This window comes from Episyrphus balteatus, chromosome 3, assembly GCF_945859705.1.
Source record: "Episyrphus balteatus chromosome 3, idEpiBalt1.1, whole genome shotgun sequence".
Taxonomy (NCBI): Eukaryota; Metazoa; Arthropoda; class Insecta; order Diptera; family Syrphidae; genus Episyrphus; species Episyrphus balteatus.
In genome coordinates this window covers 50651034-50667986 of record NC_079136.1, presented here as the reverse complement: position 1 = coordinate 50667986, position 16953 = coordinate 50651034, and the positions used below count along the sequence as shown (strand labels likewise).

The 16953-nt window shown below is 25.9% G+C and overlaps 1 protein-coding gene across 6 annotated transcripts in view; it reads left to right on the top strand.

Moving 5' to 3' along the window:
* The window catches only part of LOC129916700 (acetylcholine receptor subunit alpha-like), a 206406-nt gene that overhangs the window by 121200 nt on the left and 68253 nt on the right, over positions 1-16953 (top strand). For 2 of the 6 annotated variants that reach the window (XM_055996804.1, XM_055996802.1), the window contains exon 6: positions 2610-2790. The exons of the other annotated variants lie outside the window; for them this stretch is intronic. In XM_055996804.1, the coding sequence (XP_055852779.1) occupies positions 2610-2790 (181 nt within the window). The remainder of the gene's footprint in view (positions 1-2609; positions 2791-16953) is intronic. 6 annotated transcript variants of the gene reach the window in all.

Below are 16953 nucleotides of genomic sequence, written 5' to 3'. Positions count from 1 at the left end.
ACCCTTTAGACAAAATAAAGGAAATAAAATAAAATAAAATAAAATAAATAAAATAAAATAAAATAAAATAAAATAAAATAAAATAAAATATAAATAAAATCATGCGCAGTTAGCAGCCAATTTCTTCCATTGTACTATCTACGATCTAATGTTAGGTACCTTAAAATTAAAAAAAAAAAAGAAATAAAGACTAGATTAAAATGAAGCTTGAAAAAAATATTCTACTTATTTAAGATTTTTATAATTGCTATTGAAAAAAATTAAAAAAAGGTTAAAAAAAAATGATTTTGAGAAAAAAAATAATAATAACTATTTGAAATCTTACATAAAATTTATAATTTTGTTTCTCCTCATATCCATATCGTTACATAAATATTTTTTTGAATATTGTTTTTTTTTAATTTAATGATTCATCTCATTTCTTCCAAGGCAAAAGCTTTTGATAATTTGACAATAGAAGTATAATGCTTAAATAAATGCGCCATATATACATATTTTTGTATTAAATAATAATATCTTCTTTGTATTTGAAATGTTTTTAATCCATTAATCCATTTTTGCGAATTTTAATCATTTAACAAAAGCTTTCGACCTTCAAAATTTGTTTATTCTATTTTAAATAAAAAAAAAAACAACTTTTAATTTATTTTTATTAAATTAAAAAAAAAAAATAATTTATTTCAATTTATTTTTTGAAATTCTAAATAAAAAATAATAGTTCAGGTATTAATAAATCAATTTAAAAAAAAAAAAAAAACTCATCTCAAGGAACTGTGATTTAAAATTAAACCTTTTTTATAAAAAAGTAAAAATTTACTTCATAACTTACAGTTCTTTTTAGATTTAAATAAATTAAAAAAAAAAATTAATACTCCATAAAAATACCCCAACTCTGTGGGTCTTAGGTTATACTTAGATATTGATATTTATTTTTCCGCAATAAAAAGATACAAAGATAATACAATAACAAATACCCTAACCCTTTGACCCTCTTTTCAACTGTGTGATGGTAAATAATATATTAGTCCTTACTAACCAAATATTTTGTATATATATATATAATAATAAACAATTTCTTCTTTACCTATGTATATGCTACTAATACTACTAACAAAAATCAACTAAAACAAATAGTAGATTTATTAGAGAATCTTTTCTTGCGAGTGAATGTGTGACGTTGGTAAACAAACAACAAAAATACAAAACAAACAAAAATTTAAACATTTAAAAAAAAAAAACAAACCATACACACACATTAGAAGAATTTAGACCTATTATAAACTTATAAGAACTCTCATAACTCTTTTTTATTTTATTTCAACTTTATTTTTAAACACAAAACCATACATTTATACAGCTTGGTACTCAAACAAAAAACACTTGAATTTAATTTTAAATAACAATCGAAAACTAGGATTTTGAATAAATTAATTAATTTTATATTTTTTTTTATATTAAGTATTTAATTATTTTTTGTTTTAAGATTGTAGAGCAATTTTTAAAGTTGATTTTTTCTAATTTATACTTTGTTGAAAATTTAAAATAAACTGAAAGCATTAAATTAAAAATAAAAGTTTGAATAAATTCATCATTCTGTATAATTACGTAACATGTAGCAATTAAAACAACTTATACCAATAATCAAGAAAATTCAAATAAATTCAGTTTTTCTCTCTTTTATTCACAAACTTTGAAGCAAAAAAAAGGACAACAAATCAACGTTAAATCATTGAAAACAAAATTGGGGCAGAGTAGAGAGGTTTAATACATTAATTTTTTACTATGCGAAGGGGGTCTACCTCCCCCATTTTCTAAAAAAAATTGCTTAAAATCCAAAGAAAAATTATTAAAAAACAACTTATAGACTTGATTGATACTTTTTTCAAAAATAAAATTTTAAAAACTAAATTTTACCTGTTTTTTTATATTTTTATCGATTATTATCAATACAAAATAATATTCTTTTCTTTAGTAAACCAAAATGTAAGTTTAATACCAATTTTTAACTCAATTTATTTCAAAAAATCGTTTTTGAAATAATCGATTTCAAAGTTTAAAATGGAGAAAAAAGTTTAGAAAAAAAAACAATGAATACTGTGAACTACAATACCTAGCAAATTCCTACCGTATAAAATAATAACTTGAAATTTGAAAACCATAACTTACCTTCCACTAGTTTGAGCCGAATTCTTGCTTCTATTGATATAAGTTGTTTTATTCCAAAAATCAATCAGCTGCATATAACGTAATTCTATTAATTTTTTTTTTTTAATTTTGTTAAAAAAAGCCCCTTGAAATTTTTAAATACCTTATTTTATAAAATTTGTCCAACATGATCGTTGAACAAAATCAATAAACAAAACATTTTAAATTTTTAATTACAAAAAAAAAAATAATTAATTATTTTACTCAGCTGTTCACACAAAAAAAAAACTAAAATATAAAAACTCTTCATCGAACAAAAAAAATATTTTTTTTAATTCATTATTTTCTTAATTTTGATCAAATTTTTTTAAGTTAAAAAAAGTGTTATTTCAAAAAAAAAAAAAAAAAGTTAAAAAAAAATTAAGGAAATTGTAAAAACAAAACAACCACAAATATTTTTACAGTGCTGATGGTCATTATGAAGTAACACTTATGACAAAAGCAACAGTCTATAGTAATGGTTTGGTTATATGGCAACCACCAGCCGTCTATAAGTCATCCTGTTCAATCGATGTTGAATATTTTCCATATGATGTACAGACGTGCATCTTAAAATTAGGAAGTTGGACCTATGATGGTTTTAAGGTGCCCATACATGATATTCTATTATTTTCCTAAATTAAAAAAAAAAACATTAAAATTAAAACAAAAAATTAAATTAATTAAAAAAACAAATCAAGTATCATGCAAATTAATATTATGTGAAACTAAGTGAATTCATTGTTAAGATAACGGAATGTTAAATTTTAATTTTATTTATTAATTTTTTTTTTTTTCAATTTTATTTTTTAATGATAGCGTTCTTCTTAGTCAAGTGAAAATAAAAAGACAATCGATTATTGAATTCTGTGGAATTTATCTTAAAAAACAAGTGAATGTCCAAAAACAAAAAGTATTTACTAAAAAAAGAGACAACAAATTAATTGGTTTAAATATAAAAAAAAAAAAAAATAAAATGCATGGAATATAAACAAAAAATTATAATAATTAATTTAAGTGATTATAAAATCTGCCACAGAATTCAACGGGAATGATATTGTCGTGTTTTAGTTGATTTGAATATTCAATGAATTAAACAAAAATTCCCGCATGAAAAACATTGCATGTCGAACGATTTTCAAACACCCGGGCGTTTTTTTTTTTTTTTTGCACAATCCTCGCGAAATCCGATTTTTTGAGTCTAAGAAGCTTCTTCAAGCAGCTTTAAATTTGTTGCAGGGTGTCTTGGTGTCATTCCATTAGTGCATCCCAATCCTGGTCAGACAGTAGACAGTTACTCCGATGGCAGGAGTTTCCAAACTTCAGGCTAGGTAGTTACTTCAATGACTCCAAGAACGGCAGGCCGATCATTCGCAAGTTCAAAAGTTAATGATTTCTTAAAACAATTTTTTGTATCTACATGGAATCTTTTTAAGGGCTGTTTTTAAAGCAGTTATCAATAAGAAAAAGCCAAACACATACAGGGGACACTTCAAAATGTTGTCGAACTTTAGAGCATTTTTCACATTCCATCTACCAGTAAAAAGGTAAAAAGTTACTCTTTGAAAACTATTTAATTTTGGGAAATTTAAAAATTCTTGATACATTGTTGATCGCATATAGTTGTCTCCATTTGCACACATAAAATTGGTTCTTTTCTTTAAACGCAGCGTAAAAAAGCCAATAAGGGAATTTTATGAGACTTTGGACAGTGGAACTGTTCATGGCTCCTAATGGACCTGTAAATCTGAAGATGAAAGTATACCGACACACTTTTTGGAGTAGCCCATATCCGTTGTCCAATGTTAATTCAACTGAGCGCCTTTTCCTTTTACCATATCATCTGCATATCAGTTCTTAAAAATTATATCTACATAGTCCTTGAAAATGAAAAGAAAATTTTTGTCCTTTGAGGTAGGACAAAAATGAGACTATTTGGTTGTAGTAGAAAGAAGCAAAACGTTCCTATAATACTAATTTATTAACTTTATTGCGCTACAATCATTCTTCTTCAAGAGTTTTGTTCATATAACATTGTGTACTAATTACCAAGTTACATTTATAGCATAAAACCCAAGCAGCTTTTTAACTACATTGAAGTTTCGATAAAGGATCTGTATATGGCAAAAGCAGAACGAGCTGCTAGCTCTTTAAAAAGTCTTAACGAAAGTTTCAAGAAGCTTTTGTGGAAGGTATCTTAACCCTCTGTAGGCACACCTCTTTTTTTGCGAATTTGGTTTATACTTTTTCATGTCGCTGGAACTTTTTTCGGTCTCACTATTTTATAGAGAATCATATATGAAATTAATGTAGAATTTTCCCAGGAATTCGAATATTGTATTCGCAATTCCAAAAAAAAATAATTTCACCCTTATAAAGAAACTTTTTTCTGACCACTTTTTATTTTTGTCCTGCCAAATTCGCACCCGTGTGCCGACAGAGGGTTAAAAGTAAAATCAATAATAATAGATTTGAAAAAAAAACTGCAATAAAATATTTAGTCTTAAAGGCCCTAGCTTCTTCTATCTAACCTAACCAACCAAAGTTCTAATTTTACGGTTTTACGTGGTGTTAAGATAAACGAATTTTTATTTTTATTTTTTATTCGGAAGTTTTCACGAATTTGACATATCGATCAACTGAATACCAACTAGTTTTTGAAAATGAATGATGGTCCATAAAAATATAAACTTTTTCCTTTGGATCATTTTCTTAACAAAATTTCTACGAATACCTAAAAACCTTAAATTCAAAACGGAATGCATGTTTACTGACACAATTATTATTTTAAAAAGCATGTTGATTTTTTTTTTTTTTTAACTATAAACCGGTATCAGTAACAGTTAACTCAGCGCGGCTAATACAAGCAAACGTTTAAAACCGACAGAATTTTAAAAATGTTTTTTTTTTTTTGTTTCTGCATGTTATATTGGCTATATTATTATTTTATTTAACAAAATGCATGTCCAAATGTAAACAATTCATTGAATATTCAAAATGAATATATATTTTTTATTAATTAATAAACATTATTAATTTTGAAGTTAATGGAAAATTTTAGCTACCATTTAATAAGTGTTTTATTTTTCGTGTTACTTGTTGTTGTAAAGGAAACTAAAGATACATGAAATCAGAAAAAAAAAATATAAAAAGAAAAAAAAATATATTAATTTTTATTGGAAATTTTTTCTTTAATAATAAATCTAATATCTAATCTTAAAAAAAAAAAAAAAAAACCAAACAAAAATTTAAATAAAAATATTTTTTTACCAAATAATATAAATGGTCTTTATATTAATTGACTTATATCCTTCTTCTTTTCTCTTTTTTTTTTTGATAAATTTTAACAAAAGATAAAAAAGAAACATTTTAAATTTGTTTTTCAAGTGTGGCATCGGCGAACTATAAAATAAAACCATCGTTTAAACTTTAAACCCAAAAAAAAACAAAAAAAAAAATCTTTATTTAAATGTGAGAAAAAGTTTTCAATATCTCTGTGCACTTTTAAATATCTTATACAATATTTGATTAAAAATTATACATAAATTAATTTTTTATTAAAAAAAAAAAAAATCAGTAAACATTTGATTTTTCTGTGAATGATTGATGATGATGATTTACGGGACTTGTAGCTATTAAAAAAAAAAAAAAAAAAACAATTTTAATTTGTGGAAAATATTATTATTCTTCTTGTTATATAGTGTTCATAATGAAGTTCTAGATTAATAAACACATTTGGCAAAGCTAGAGTTATGTCAGTATAAATGTTATTTTGATTTTTTTTTTTTTTTATAAGTTTTTGTAAAGCTTATGCTTGAAGCTAATTAACTTAATTTAATTTTTTTTTTTCTCTTAAGAACGTAAGTGAACAAGGACCTGATTGAAAAAAAAATTCAATGAATCGATGAAATTTCATTAAATTGAGTTCTAATTTTATAGAAAAATAGAATTTTTTAATTTAAATTTTTATTTTTTATTAAACGTATAAGAATATTAAGAGCAATTATAACAAAAACAAATGAACAAACGTGCTAAACTCATATTTAAAACATTTGAAATACATTAAAAAAAAAACTTTCAATCAAGTCCTTGATCATGAATTGAAAGGGGATAGTATGAATAATCTTAGGTTGGTTTTCTAAGAGCTTCATACGATTAAGACATAGTCTATTGTTGAGAAATCTGTAAAATTAGCTCTGTAGCTAATTTGATTGATTAATTGATTGTAGAATCAATTCTATGTTTAAAAAATGTTAGTAAATCTTTAGCCATATCATTGTTAATTTTTGGAAAGTTCTTATTACTTTACGGTTAACGGCAAAAAAGCATAATTTTATGTCTTTAAGGGCCATTTGCTGAATCGAAACTTAAATAATTTATGTTAAACATAAACTCTTATTCCCTACTTTTTCCTCTGCGTAAACTGTCACATAGGGATTTATGTATGTTAATTTAACTGAGATATGGACTTTCAAAGTTTTCTGTGATTTGGTCCTTCTTTCCAGTTTTCACTAAACCTTAAGAAAACCTAAAGGTTTCTTTAATTTTATGAATACCAAATGAGGAGATTTTGAAGTAAATGCTTGTGCAAACACTCAGAAAATTCATCTCAGACTTGTGCTTGGGAAAAAATTTTACTTGATAACGACTCTGAATTCTGCCCTTAAAGAAATTCAAACCATTATAAAAATATTTTCGAAATAATAAATAATAGATCTCTTTGTATTTTGAAACGTGAATCATGAAAAATAATTTTAGAATCATAAATCTTTGTTTATTTTTTAACAAGATTTTTATTTGTTAATTAAAACGATTTTAATGATGATAATAAATCATTGAAATAAAAAAAATTAAAAAAAAAACATTAAATGTTAATTTTATTTTGATTGAATTATACTTTGATCTTTGAAATCATAGATGCGTTTCCTTAAAGGTGGTCATGAGTAGATGAAAACAACAATCAAGTAATATTATATTATCTACACATAACATAAATATGAATCCTTTTGAAAAGACATCGCCAGCTCCAAACAAGCGTGGTTAATGTTTTAATTTAAAAAAAAAAAAGGTCACTGTGGCGTATACGTTTCATTTTTACCTGCGATATAAATACTAATGTATAGACAAACATCGAGGTAGCAATCAAACATTAAATAGGAATTGAGTCTGTCTGTATATATGGATAGTTCGGCTTACTTCGAACCTGCGGGTTTTTAAGACTCTTCTTTGGAATTAATTTTTAAGCCCAAAAACAACAAATGTAGTCATCTGCCATTAATTTTTAAAAAGATTATTATTTTAAAAAAAGACTAGTACAATTTTGATAAAATAATAATTATTATTTGCGTTTGCTCGTATTTTACATATTCAAGATCAACCTTTTAGTTATTTTTAAATAGTTCCTTTTCTCGTAGACGACAGAAACGATTTTAATGAAATGTAATAAAGTATTTTATTGTTAACTACAGTTGAAACTCGATTAACCGGGATGGTCGGGACCGAGCCCATTACGGATAATCGAAAATCCCGGATAATAGAACTTTTTTTTTTGAAGAAAAAATTTATATGTTTTTAAGTTTTTATTAAAAAATTTATTAAAAAAAAAAAGAAAACAATTAAAAAATTATTCCATAAACGTAACAATTCATATTTTTGTTTGAACATACATTACAATATCACAAGATTTATTACGAGTATTTTGAACTTTAAGGAGCTGGAAAAAAAAAGCGCAGTCAGGGCTAAGCAATTTACATGTTAAATGCAGCAAAACCTTAGCCCCTTGGGCTTAGTTGTTAAGCCCGATGATATCCCTGGGCTTAAAGGTAGAACTATTGACTGAAACGTCCGATTCAACGGAGGAGAACAGCGCTTCCAACCGCAGTCGACGGATAAAAACTAATCAAAAATTCAAAAAAAAAAAAAAACAACAACAAAAACGTAGGATTTGACATAAGCTTCCGACTGCTTCCTTCTGTTATAATTCTAGGTTAACTTTTTAAATAGTTTTAAATCTGTGGTACTAAACTAATTTTTTCATAAATTGTTTAGAATTGGTTTACAAACGGGAAAACTGACGTTTGAAATGACAAAATTTATTTAACTAGTTTTGCTAGCATACATTTTTAAAATATTTTCTTTATTTTTGAGTGCTGATTTTGTATTTTTTAGTAGTTAAATTTTCTTCTTTCCTGTTCTCATATTACGGATAGTAGAGTTAATTACGGATAATAGAGTTTAAATAAATAAATTTTGTTTATTGTCGAGAAAAAATTTCAAATATTTTCATCACGGATAATAGAGCGTCCCGGTTAATCGAATCCCGGTTAATCGAGTTTCAACTGTATATAAAAAACATTTTGAATTTGAAAATTTAATAATTTTTTTCACAAATTGTTCATCAAAATAATTTGACTTCATGAAATAAATAAATGGATATCAAACTTTAAAAAATGTTTAAACGGTTGATAGAGATTGGTTTTTGCCACTTAATTTTAAAAAATACGTATACACCACAGTGACCCTTATACGAGTACAAAACATGCTTTTAAATTGGTTGACAAAAAATTTAAGAAGATTTTTACTTAGAAAAGCGCTCAAAATCCTTGCTAAGGGATTTTTTTTTTTATAGAGGATTAGTTGATTTATCAGTGAAGAAAAAAATTGTATACCAGTTGGAAAATATATCTATTGTTAATTTATTTTTTAATTTCATGCTATCCCCTATTCAAATTAATTTTATATATTTTTTTTTTCTTATTTTTGTTTGTGTATAAATGCATTTATTATAGTGGATAAGGTATAAATAAAATGCAGTTATCAACAAAAAAAAATTCTAAAACAAAGCACTTCTAAAAAAGATTCTACGTGAAAATATGGGTTCACTCATCCTAAAACTTGTACTTCATAGCCTTCTTAGATACCAAACAAAAAATAACATTAAAAACGGAATGAAAAATATGAAATTTGAAATGCATTTTTCGATCGGATTCATTACTGCTATTCAGCATTTTTGATGAGAGGCCTTCACCTTATAAAAAAAAAAAAAAAAACAAAACAAAAACAATATGGTATCAGCTTTAAATGAGAGGAGATGTGAAATTTTTGTTTAAGTAGATTTTCTCTTATTCCTTTGCAGCTTTAGTCAAAACTTATATTCAGAGGACCTAGATCAATCAATTTAAAAATTTTGAAAAAAAAAGTTAAATATTAACAGGTTAAAAATAAAATAACAAAAACAACAACAAAAACAACAACAAAAACACTTATCTCACACCCAAAACTTAAAAAAAAAAACTAAACTCAACTAAAAAATCATGACGTTTCTTTAAAACCAAATATTAAAGTGGTTTACTACTACACACACACAATATACCGACAACAACTTTTCAGTTAAAAATTTTAAGTTTACACACATTAAACACCACACAAACAGAGCACATTTTAAAAACTCTAATTAAACATCCAACGAACAATTTCTTTTTCCTAAAAATATACATTTCCAAATATATAATTAAATAAATTAAATATTTAAATAATGACCAGCATAAATAAAACGAATGAAATCGATACCTTTACTATTAGTTAGTTTTTTTTTCCCCGTATTTTTATTAGTTTAGTCAAATTTTATTTATTTATTTTTTTTTATATATATTAATTTTGTGTTAAGCATGAGGATGATTAATATGCATGTAGTGATTTTTTTTTTTTTTTTTTTTTTAATATTTTCCATAAAAATTTTAATTTAATATAAAAATAAAATATTTTTTTTTTTTAATGCGTGGTCTTGAAATGCGAACAAGTTTTCATTTTTTTTGTTTTTAATTTCTGTGAATGTTGTGATGGTGCTACACAATTTTTTTTATAAGTTTCTTTGAATGAGCATCAATGCTTGTTAAATATAAATTAATGAGAATTATATATAAAATAATTTATTTATCAATGAGTTTATATTTAAGTCAATAATCAATAAAATTCATTGGAGATTATATGGACTAGAATTATTAAGTGTATAATTTTTATTGGATTAGAGGTTTATGGTATAGGTTTAATTTAACTCTGATTTTTTTTTTGGAATATTGTATTATATTCCTGAGTTATAAATTTAAGTTAAGGGCTTGATTTTAAATTAAAATGTGTTAATATCTTTCTTTGTGACTTCTTTAAAATGGTATACAATATTCAAAAGTCACTTAAAATAAGTTTAATTTAAAAAAATTAGTAATTAAAAATACAAATCTCAAGGTTTGCCACAACAATTTCAACCTATTTAAGCTACCTACTTTCTTTGATTTAAAGAATATAAGTAAAACAAAAAGCTCATATTTGTTACTCATTTTAATTTCAACTCAAAGTAAGTTGAACGGAACCAAGTAAATATTAATTAAAAGCCTTTTATAACCACAAAACAAAAGAATTAATTTACCTTTTCTAATTCTTGTTGTTTTAAATATATTTTTCTCAGTGTAAATAACCCTGACCGTGCAAAGAAACTAATTGTCCCCTGTCTGGTGATTCACATTTAACCCAACACAATACATTTTATTCGACACAACAAGAAAAGAAAAAAAATATTACAAGTGACTTTAACATGATGAAGCTTCTTCAAAACCAAACAAATATTTTCCTCTTTAGGTTTTCAACATCAAATATATGCCTGCTGACATTTTTTGTACCCACTTCGACGACTGTCAAGTGTTGTTGTATATACCTCTATTCTATATATTACTCTCATTCTATATGGATTTCTATTGTTTATGTCACTTCAATATAACCTCTAAGGCAAAAAATACAATGAAAAACAAAACAAAACAAAAAGTAAAAAGCTAACAAAAAGATGAGGATTTGTGAAAGGAGAGAGCTCTATACTAAGCTAAAGGATATGCTAGGATTAAAATGAAATCTTTCATTAAACATAAAGTGAAAGGCCTTTTCTTTGGCTATTATTTGTAGTTTACCTTCTATTGTTATAGACTTTTGCTTTGATTTACAAAAAAAAAAAATGAACAGAAAATGGAGTAAAATATAGAATGAGAAAAGACAAACTGTCAAATGATATTGAATTGAGCTTTGGAACTATAATTAAAACTTAGAAATGATAATTTTTTATTTAAAGAGAGAGAGGGAGCGAAGTTGGTCGTACGCCAAATTAGTTTTTTTTTAGAAAATTGTTAATTACAAAATTTACTACTACTAACATTTCATTGGGAAGGTTAAATGTAAAATCTAAATTAAAAAAGGAAATGACAATTTTTGAAAACATTCCAACATCTTCTTAAAATGAAGAACGTTTAGATCAAAGAGCTGGTTAATGGCTCAGGATATTTGAAAATTAAATTTTGTAACAATGACTTACTTAAGTTTTTTTTTTTTTCTCTTCATTAATTATATCTCTAAATCTGTATAACAGATTATATACATAAGTATTTTAACAACAAAAGTTACTTAAATGCCATATTCTAATCCTAAGTAATTAAATAAAATGCTTTTTTTTATATTTGTTCCGAAAATGTAAGAACATTGTCCAAATGTGTATTAGAACCTCACAACTTTTATTTGCACCATGTTCAATACCTCAGATAATGATTTAATAAGATAGTTGAGTAATGGATTTACCCTAACCGACGTCATTGGAGATTGGGTTGTTCCGAAATTTATTCGAAATGCTAATTTTTTTTTTTTTACAAAAATAATAAAAATAAAACTTTTTTCCTAAAATGAAACCTTAAATTGCTAAGAAAATAAAATTCACGACTGGGGTCGCACGTACTTGCTTTTTGCCAAAAAAAATTAGAAAAAATCTACATTTTGTTATTTTTAAGGAAGTTCATAAGTAGTGCAAAAAAATAAAATCTGTTTTTATAAATAAATTAAACACTGTATTGAAGGAACTTTTACACAAAACCAAGTATGCAGTTTGATTTCTTGCATAAAAAGGAATTTTTAGAAAAAAAAAATTCGAAAATCGTTAGAGCCGTTTTTTAAAAAAATAATTTTTTAATTGTTATCATTTTTCAAAAAAAAAAGTTGGTATGCCATTTTTAAGAAAATACCATTTAACACATAAAAACAAAAATTCGATGAAATTCATCAAACCTCGTTTTCAAAAAAAACGAGTTTTCAAAAAACAATGTTGGAATATTTTTTAAAAATCCAAAAATGAGTTTTTGTTTTAATGTTTTTTTTTATAAAAATTTTGATTGAAATCTGTTTTTTCGTTTACGAGATATTCATAAATCAAAAAAAAACCACTCCATTTTATTTTAAAAGTTGGCTCTTATGTGTAATACTACACACAAAAATTTTAATCAAAATCATTAGAGCCGTTTTTGAAAAATATTAACTTTTATAGTTATATAGAATTTTTCCGTACATTTTATGAACATCATATAATAAAACGGCAAACACTTATTTTGTGGTACAAAATACGCGGCCCACAAAAACCGAAGGGGCATAAATTGTATACCGAACGATAGGAAATTTTATCTAGATGTGCAGAATGTATACTTTGTTTATTTTTTTTACCGAAGTAGATAAAAACAATAAATTAAAATTGAGGAAAAAAACAAAAACAAATGTGCTGAACCACGCCCTCTCCCTTCTGGAAGTGGAAACTTCTAAAAGCAAAGACGAGAACCTTCGAAGACATTCTCGAATTTCGAATAAAATTAAGTGTTGCATATTCTTAGTAGTAAATAAAGTGATTTATATAGTGTGCTTATTTGAGCATAAATAAAAGTTACAATTGGCACTCGAATTTTGAGTGCGGGGTCGGCTAGTTTTAATTAAATTACGAAAATATATTCGTTAGCTAACGAAACTTTGCGTTGTATTAATTATTCTTTTAGTAGATTACTTACTTTATTTTCGTAGACCTAGGAATTTTTTCGTAAGCCTACGAAATTTTTCATTCATTCATCCCTAATTTTTTTAATGAAAACCCTGGAATTCAAAAAAAGTGGAGTGCCGATGTAATATTTCATTAACTGATGAACATTTTTGTTAGCTAATGTTGAGTTTCATAAGTTGATGAATTATTTCGTAACTCAATGAACATTTTGATCAAAAAACGAAAATATTCTTTTTTTAAAAAATTTTTTTCCGTAAAAATGAGTATGACATTTTTCGTTAAATGATGAATGTTTTCATATTACGAAAAATTACATATTTTCGTTGAGCCAACGAAAGTTTCGTTGGGCCAACGAAAATGTAGTGTATGAAACGATTTTCGTAATTTTACGAAATTTATTATTTTCAGTGTAGGAATATAGATATCTTCTCCAGTCTAGCAGTTGATTTAGCATCATAGGTGCAATGGTGCCACTTTGCTGCAATTGCAGCAGATCTACTTTTAATTTTAAGCTTATCAAGGAAATTGTAAAGAAGTGTTCTTTGTAATTAATATATTACCTATTATTATGAAAAAAAAGTAAAAAAATCTGCTCTTAGCTCAAAACCAGATCAAATGATATAAACTAGACCTCAAAGCAATATTGTAAGAACTATTTTTGTTCAAAATAGAACAACTGCAAATAACCAATATTAACAGTTAATTAAAAATCTACTGCGAAATTTTCAATCTACTACTGCGCAAACTTTTTTTCAAAATGGCAACGCTGCAGAGGTGTTTTATTTTTACTATACCCGCAGATTTATAAAAAACTCAATTTCTTACTTTTATTTCAGAGCAACACGTCGAACAATTTTTGTATGGTGTGACACTGGTTTATTATTTTTAAAACTTATCCTGGTATTGCAGTCTCCAAAAAAGTATAAAAGTTTCCAAAGTTGAAGTTATTTCGAAAAATATAACAGTTTGAACTGAACAAAACAGGGTTTTTTTCAGAGCGAAAATCAAACAAAAATAAACAAATTTTCTCGAACTGTTGTTTGTTTATTTCTTTTCAAACAAAACTTGAAACTGTTAATTAATTTGCAGCAAAATGGAGTTTGAAAAAAATAATATTTTGTTCAATTAATTGTTTCTTATTATTGGGCAATGTTTAGTTGAAAGAATAATAAAAAAAAAAAAAATCAATTGGGGGCGGAGGAAGCAAAATACTGTTGCAAAGTAGGGATTTTTCAAAATTTCACAAGCACTGCATTTAATCGAAAACCGTAAGGATTTGGGATAACCTAGTTAGCAAATTGTGAGTGCCCGTAAGTTATCCTAACAGCATAATTCGTTTGATCCATTACTTTTGGGACACCCTTCTTATGTAGATTTTTTCTTGAAAATGCTGTTCGTAACTTGGTACCTTTTTTATTGGAGTTTTCCGCTTTCTTCTTTTTTACCACTGCATTTGCTTTATTGGTCCAATTTCATGTTACTCTGATTCGATGGTAGTGACCTTTTGAAGCTTCTAAAAGTGTTCGATTTTTTTCTGCGTGAGACTTAAAATTCTTTATGCTGTTCTTTCAATGTGAGATACCTACTTTAGCAATTGAAACTCCTGAAAGATTTAGAATGTTTTATATTCTTCACTATATCATTGCTCTTTCACTATTCACATTGAAATTTTTTACTTGCAGCCCACGAAACTGGATAGCAAATGGTAATTGATAGAGTGTGTGCCAGTTCTTACATTATCTCCATGTGATCATCATGTTTCGGTTTTATTTTCTTTCCATTATTTCTTTAAGCTTGTTCCTTTGAACAGTCTCATAAATCGAACGTTTCAACGTCTCATCTTCAGCTCTCAGATTTTGTTTAATCGGTTAGAGCAGTTTGTTAGTCTCGAAATCCATTAGAATTGACCTGAGCATTTCTATTTGGTTCAGGAGCATGCGTTACAATAGTAGTGACTAACTTTTACCATGCCTGTTAAAGAGATTTTCCAAAATGCTGAAATTTCACTAAAATTTGCTATTTTTTGAAACAATGACATTCACACTTTTTGTATTTTGTTTTTTATTTACTACGTATGCATAAAGACACTACTAAGGTATTGTAATGTATGACAATACTGAAGATTTGAAATCTGTTCGTAAGAATGAGAAATTATTTCTGCCGAATGAAAAACCATTAATCTTCCAACGGAAGGCTTATCAACAGAATATTAATAGCATCATGCATAAGTTAAACATGAGTTAATTCTTGTATCATTTTAAAAGTATATATTAAGCTCTCCATTTTAACGTATGGCGAATTGGCGACATTGATTGGAGCTATACGTATACATACATTGATTATACATTATATTATTTTTTTACTTATTGTCACTTCAAGTTTTATTTAAAAAAAAAAAAAAAACTGAATTAATTTAATAACACATTTTGATATGTTCATGTCAGTTAACAATTTCAAAAGGGAACAATAAAAAATAAATTAATTAATAAAAATTAATACAAATGTGAATATGAACCAAGAGCAAACCATATTCAAGACTTGACATCAGAATGAATACAATTGCGATTATATTCTTTTTTTTTTTATTTTTATTTGTTCTCACTCCTTCGTTTAACTTGTTTAAGACCGCAACAGTTTACAATTAGCATTTTACCACTTCAACAATACGAATTCACTTGTCTGTCATTTTTAAATGTAATTAAAATACATTTATAATGTATTTTTAACAATTTTTTAATGACCATCTCAGTTTGTTAAAAAAAAAAATATAAATACAAAAAAAATATAATAATTAATTTAATACTCAACACATACGGAAATGGAGTTTAACAGAATTTTTAAAAGCATAAACTTATACACATTGTTCTGCCACGAATCGGCTCAAAATAAAAATAAATAATTAAAAACACGGATGTGATTGACTATTAATGACTATATGAATTCATGTACAATATTGTGTGTTCTTTTATTGGCCGCGTATCTTATCTGATTATAATAATGTTTTAAAAAAAGAGTCATGAAATACAGTGCGATTCAATCGCTTAATATTTAAATATCATTATATTATTTTAAAGAAAAAATAAATAATAATTTATTATTTATAATTATAATTATAATAATTATTATTTTTATAACAACTCTGCATTTTAAATGTCATTACCATTTCAAATGGCATTTTTTAATATAAAAGTAATTTAAAAAAAAATAACTTAGATAACGAACTAAAAAACGCATCTTTTCGAGGGGAAACCGACGCACGTAGTTACGAACACCAGAGTTATGGGCGACAGAGTTACGAGCGTCAAAGTTACGCGAAACCGAAGTTACGAAAAACTAGAGTTACGAATTCTAAAGTTATGTTAAGCTATGACATGTGATTTTTGGGTTGGCAACAATTGCGAGGAACGATATGGAAATACAAACAAGAGATTAACATATTTCTCATTGGTCAGAACTAAATGAGTAAAGCGAGAATGGGTGTTATTTAATCTTGTTTTGTTTTTGTGAGAAGATCGCAAAAACGTTGAAATAGAAAAAAAATAAGTATACTTATGTAAGTTTGGGGGACATAATTGAAATTAACTTCTTATTTGTCTCTTATTTATGTTTCCATAATTCCATATCGTTCCACGCAATTGTTGCCAACCCATAAATCACATGTAATAGCTTAACATAACTTTAGAATTCGTAACTCTAGTTTTTCGTAACTTCGGTTTCGCGTAACTTTGACGGCCGTAACTCTGTCGCGCGTAACTCTGTTATTAGTAACTCCGTTACCATTTCCTTTTCGAGTACTAGTACTAAAAAGTGACTCTAGTTCAAAAATAAAAGGAAGTTAGCAAGGAAGATAAAAATGAAGTAATTAATTCAAAATGCATAATTGTTTTATAAGAATTTTAGAGTATGCCCTTACGCAATGAATC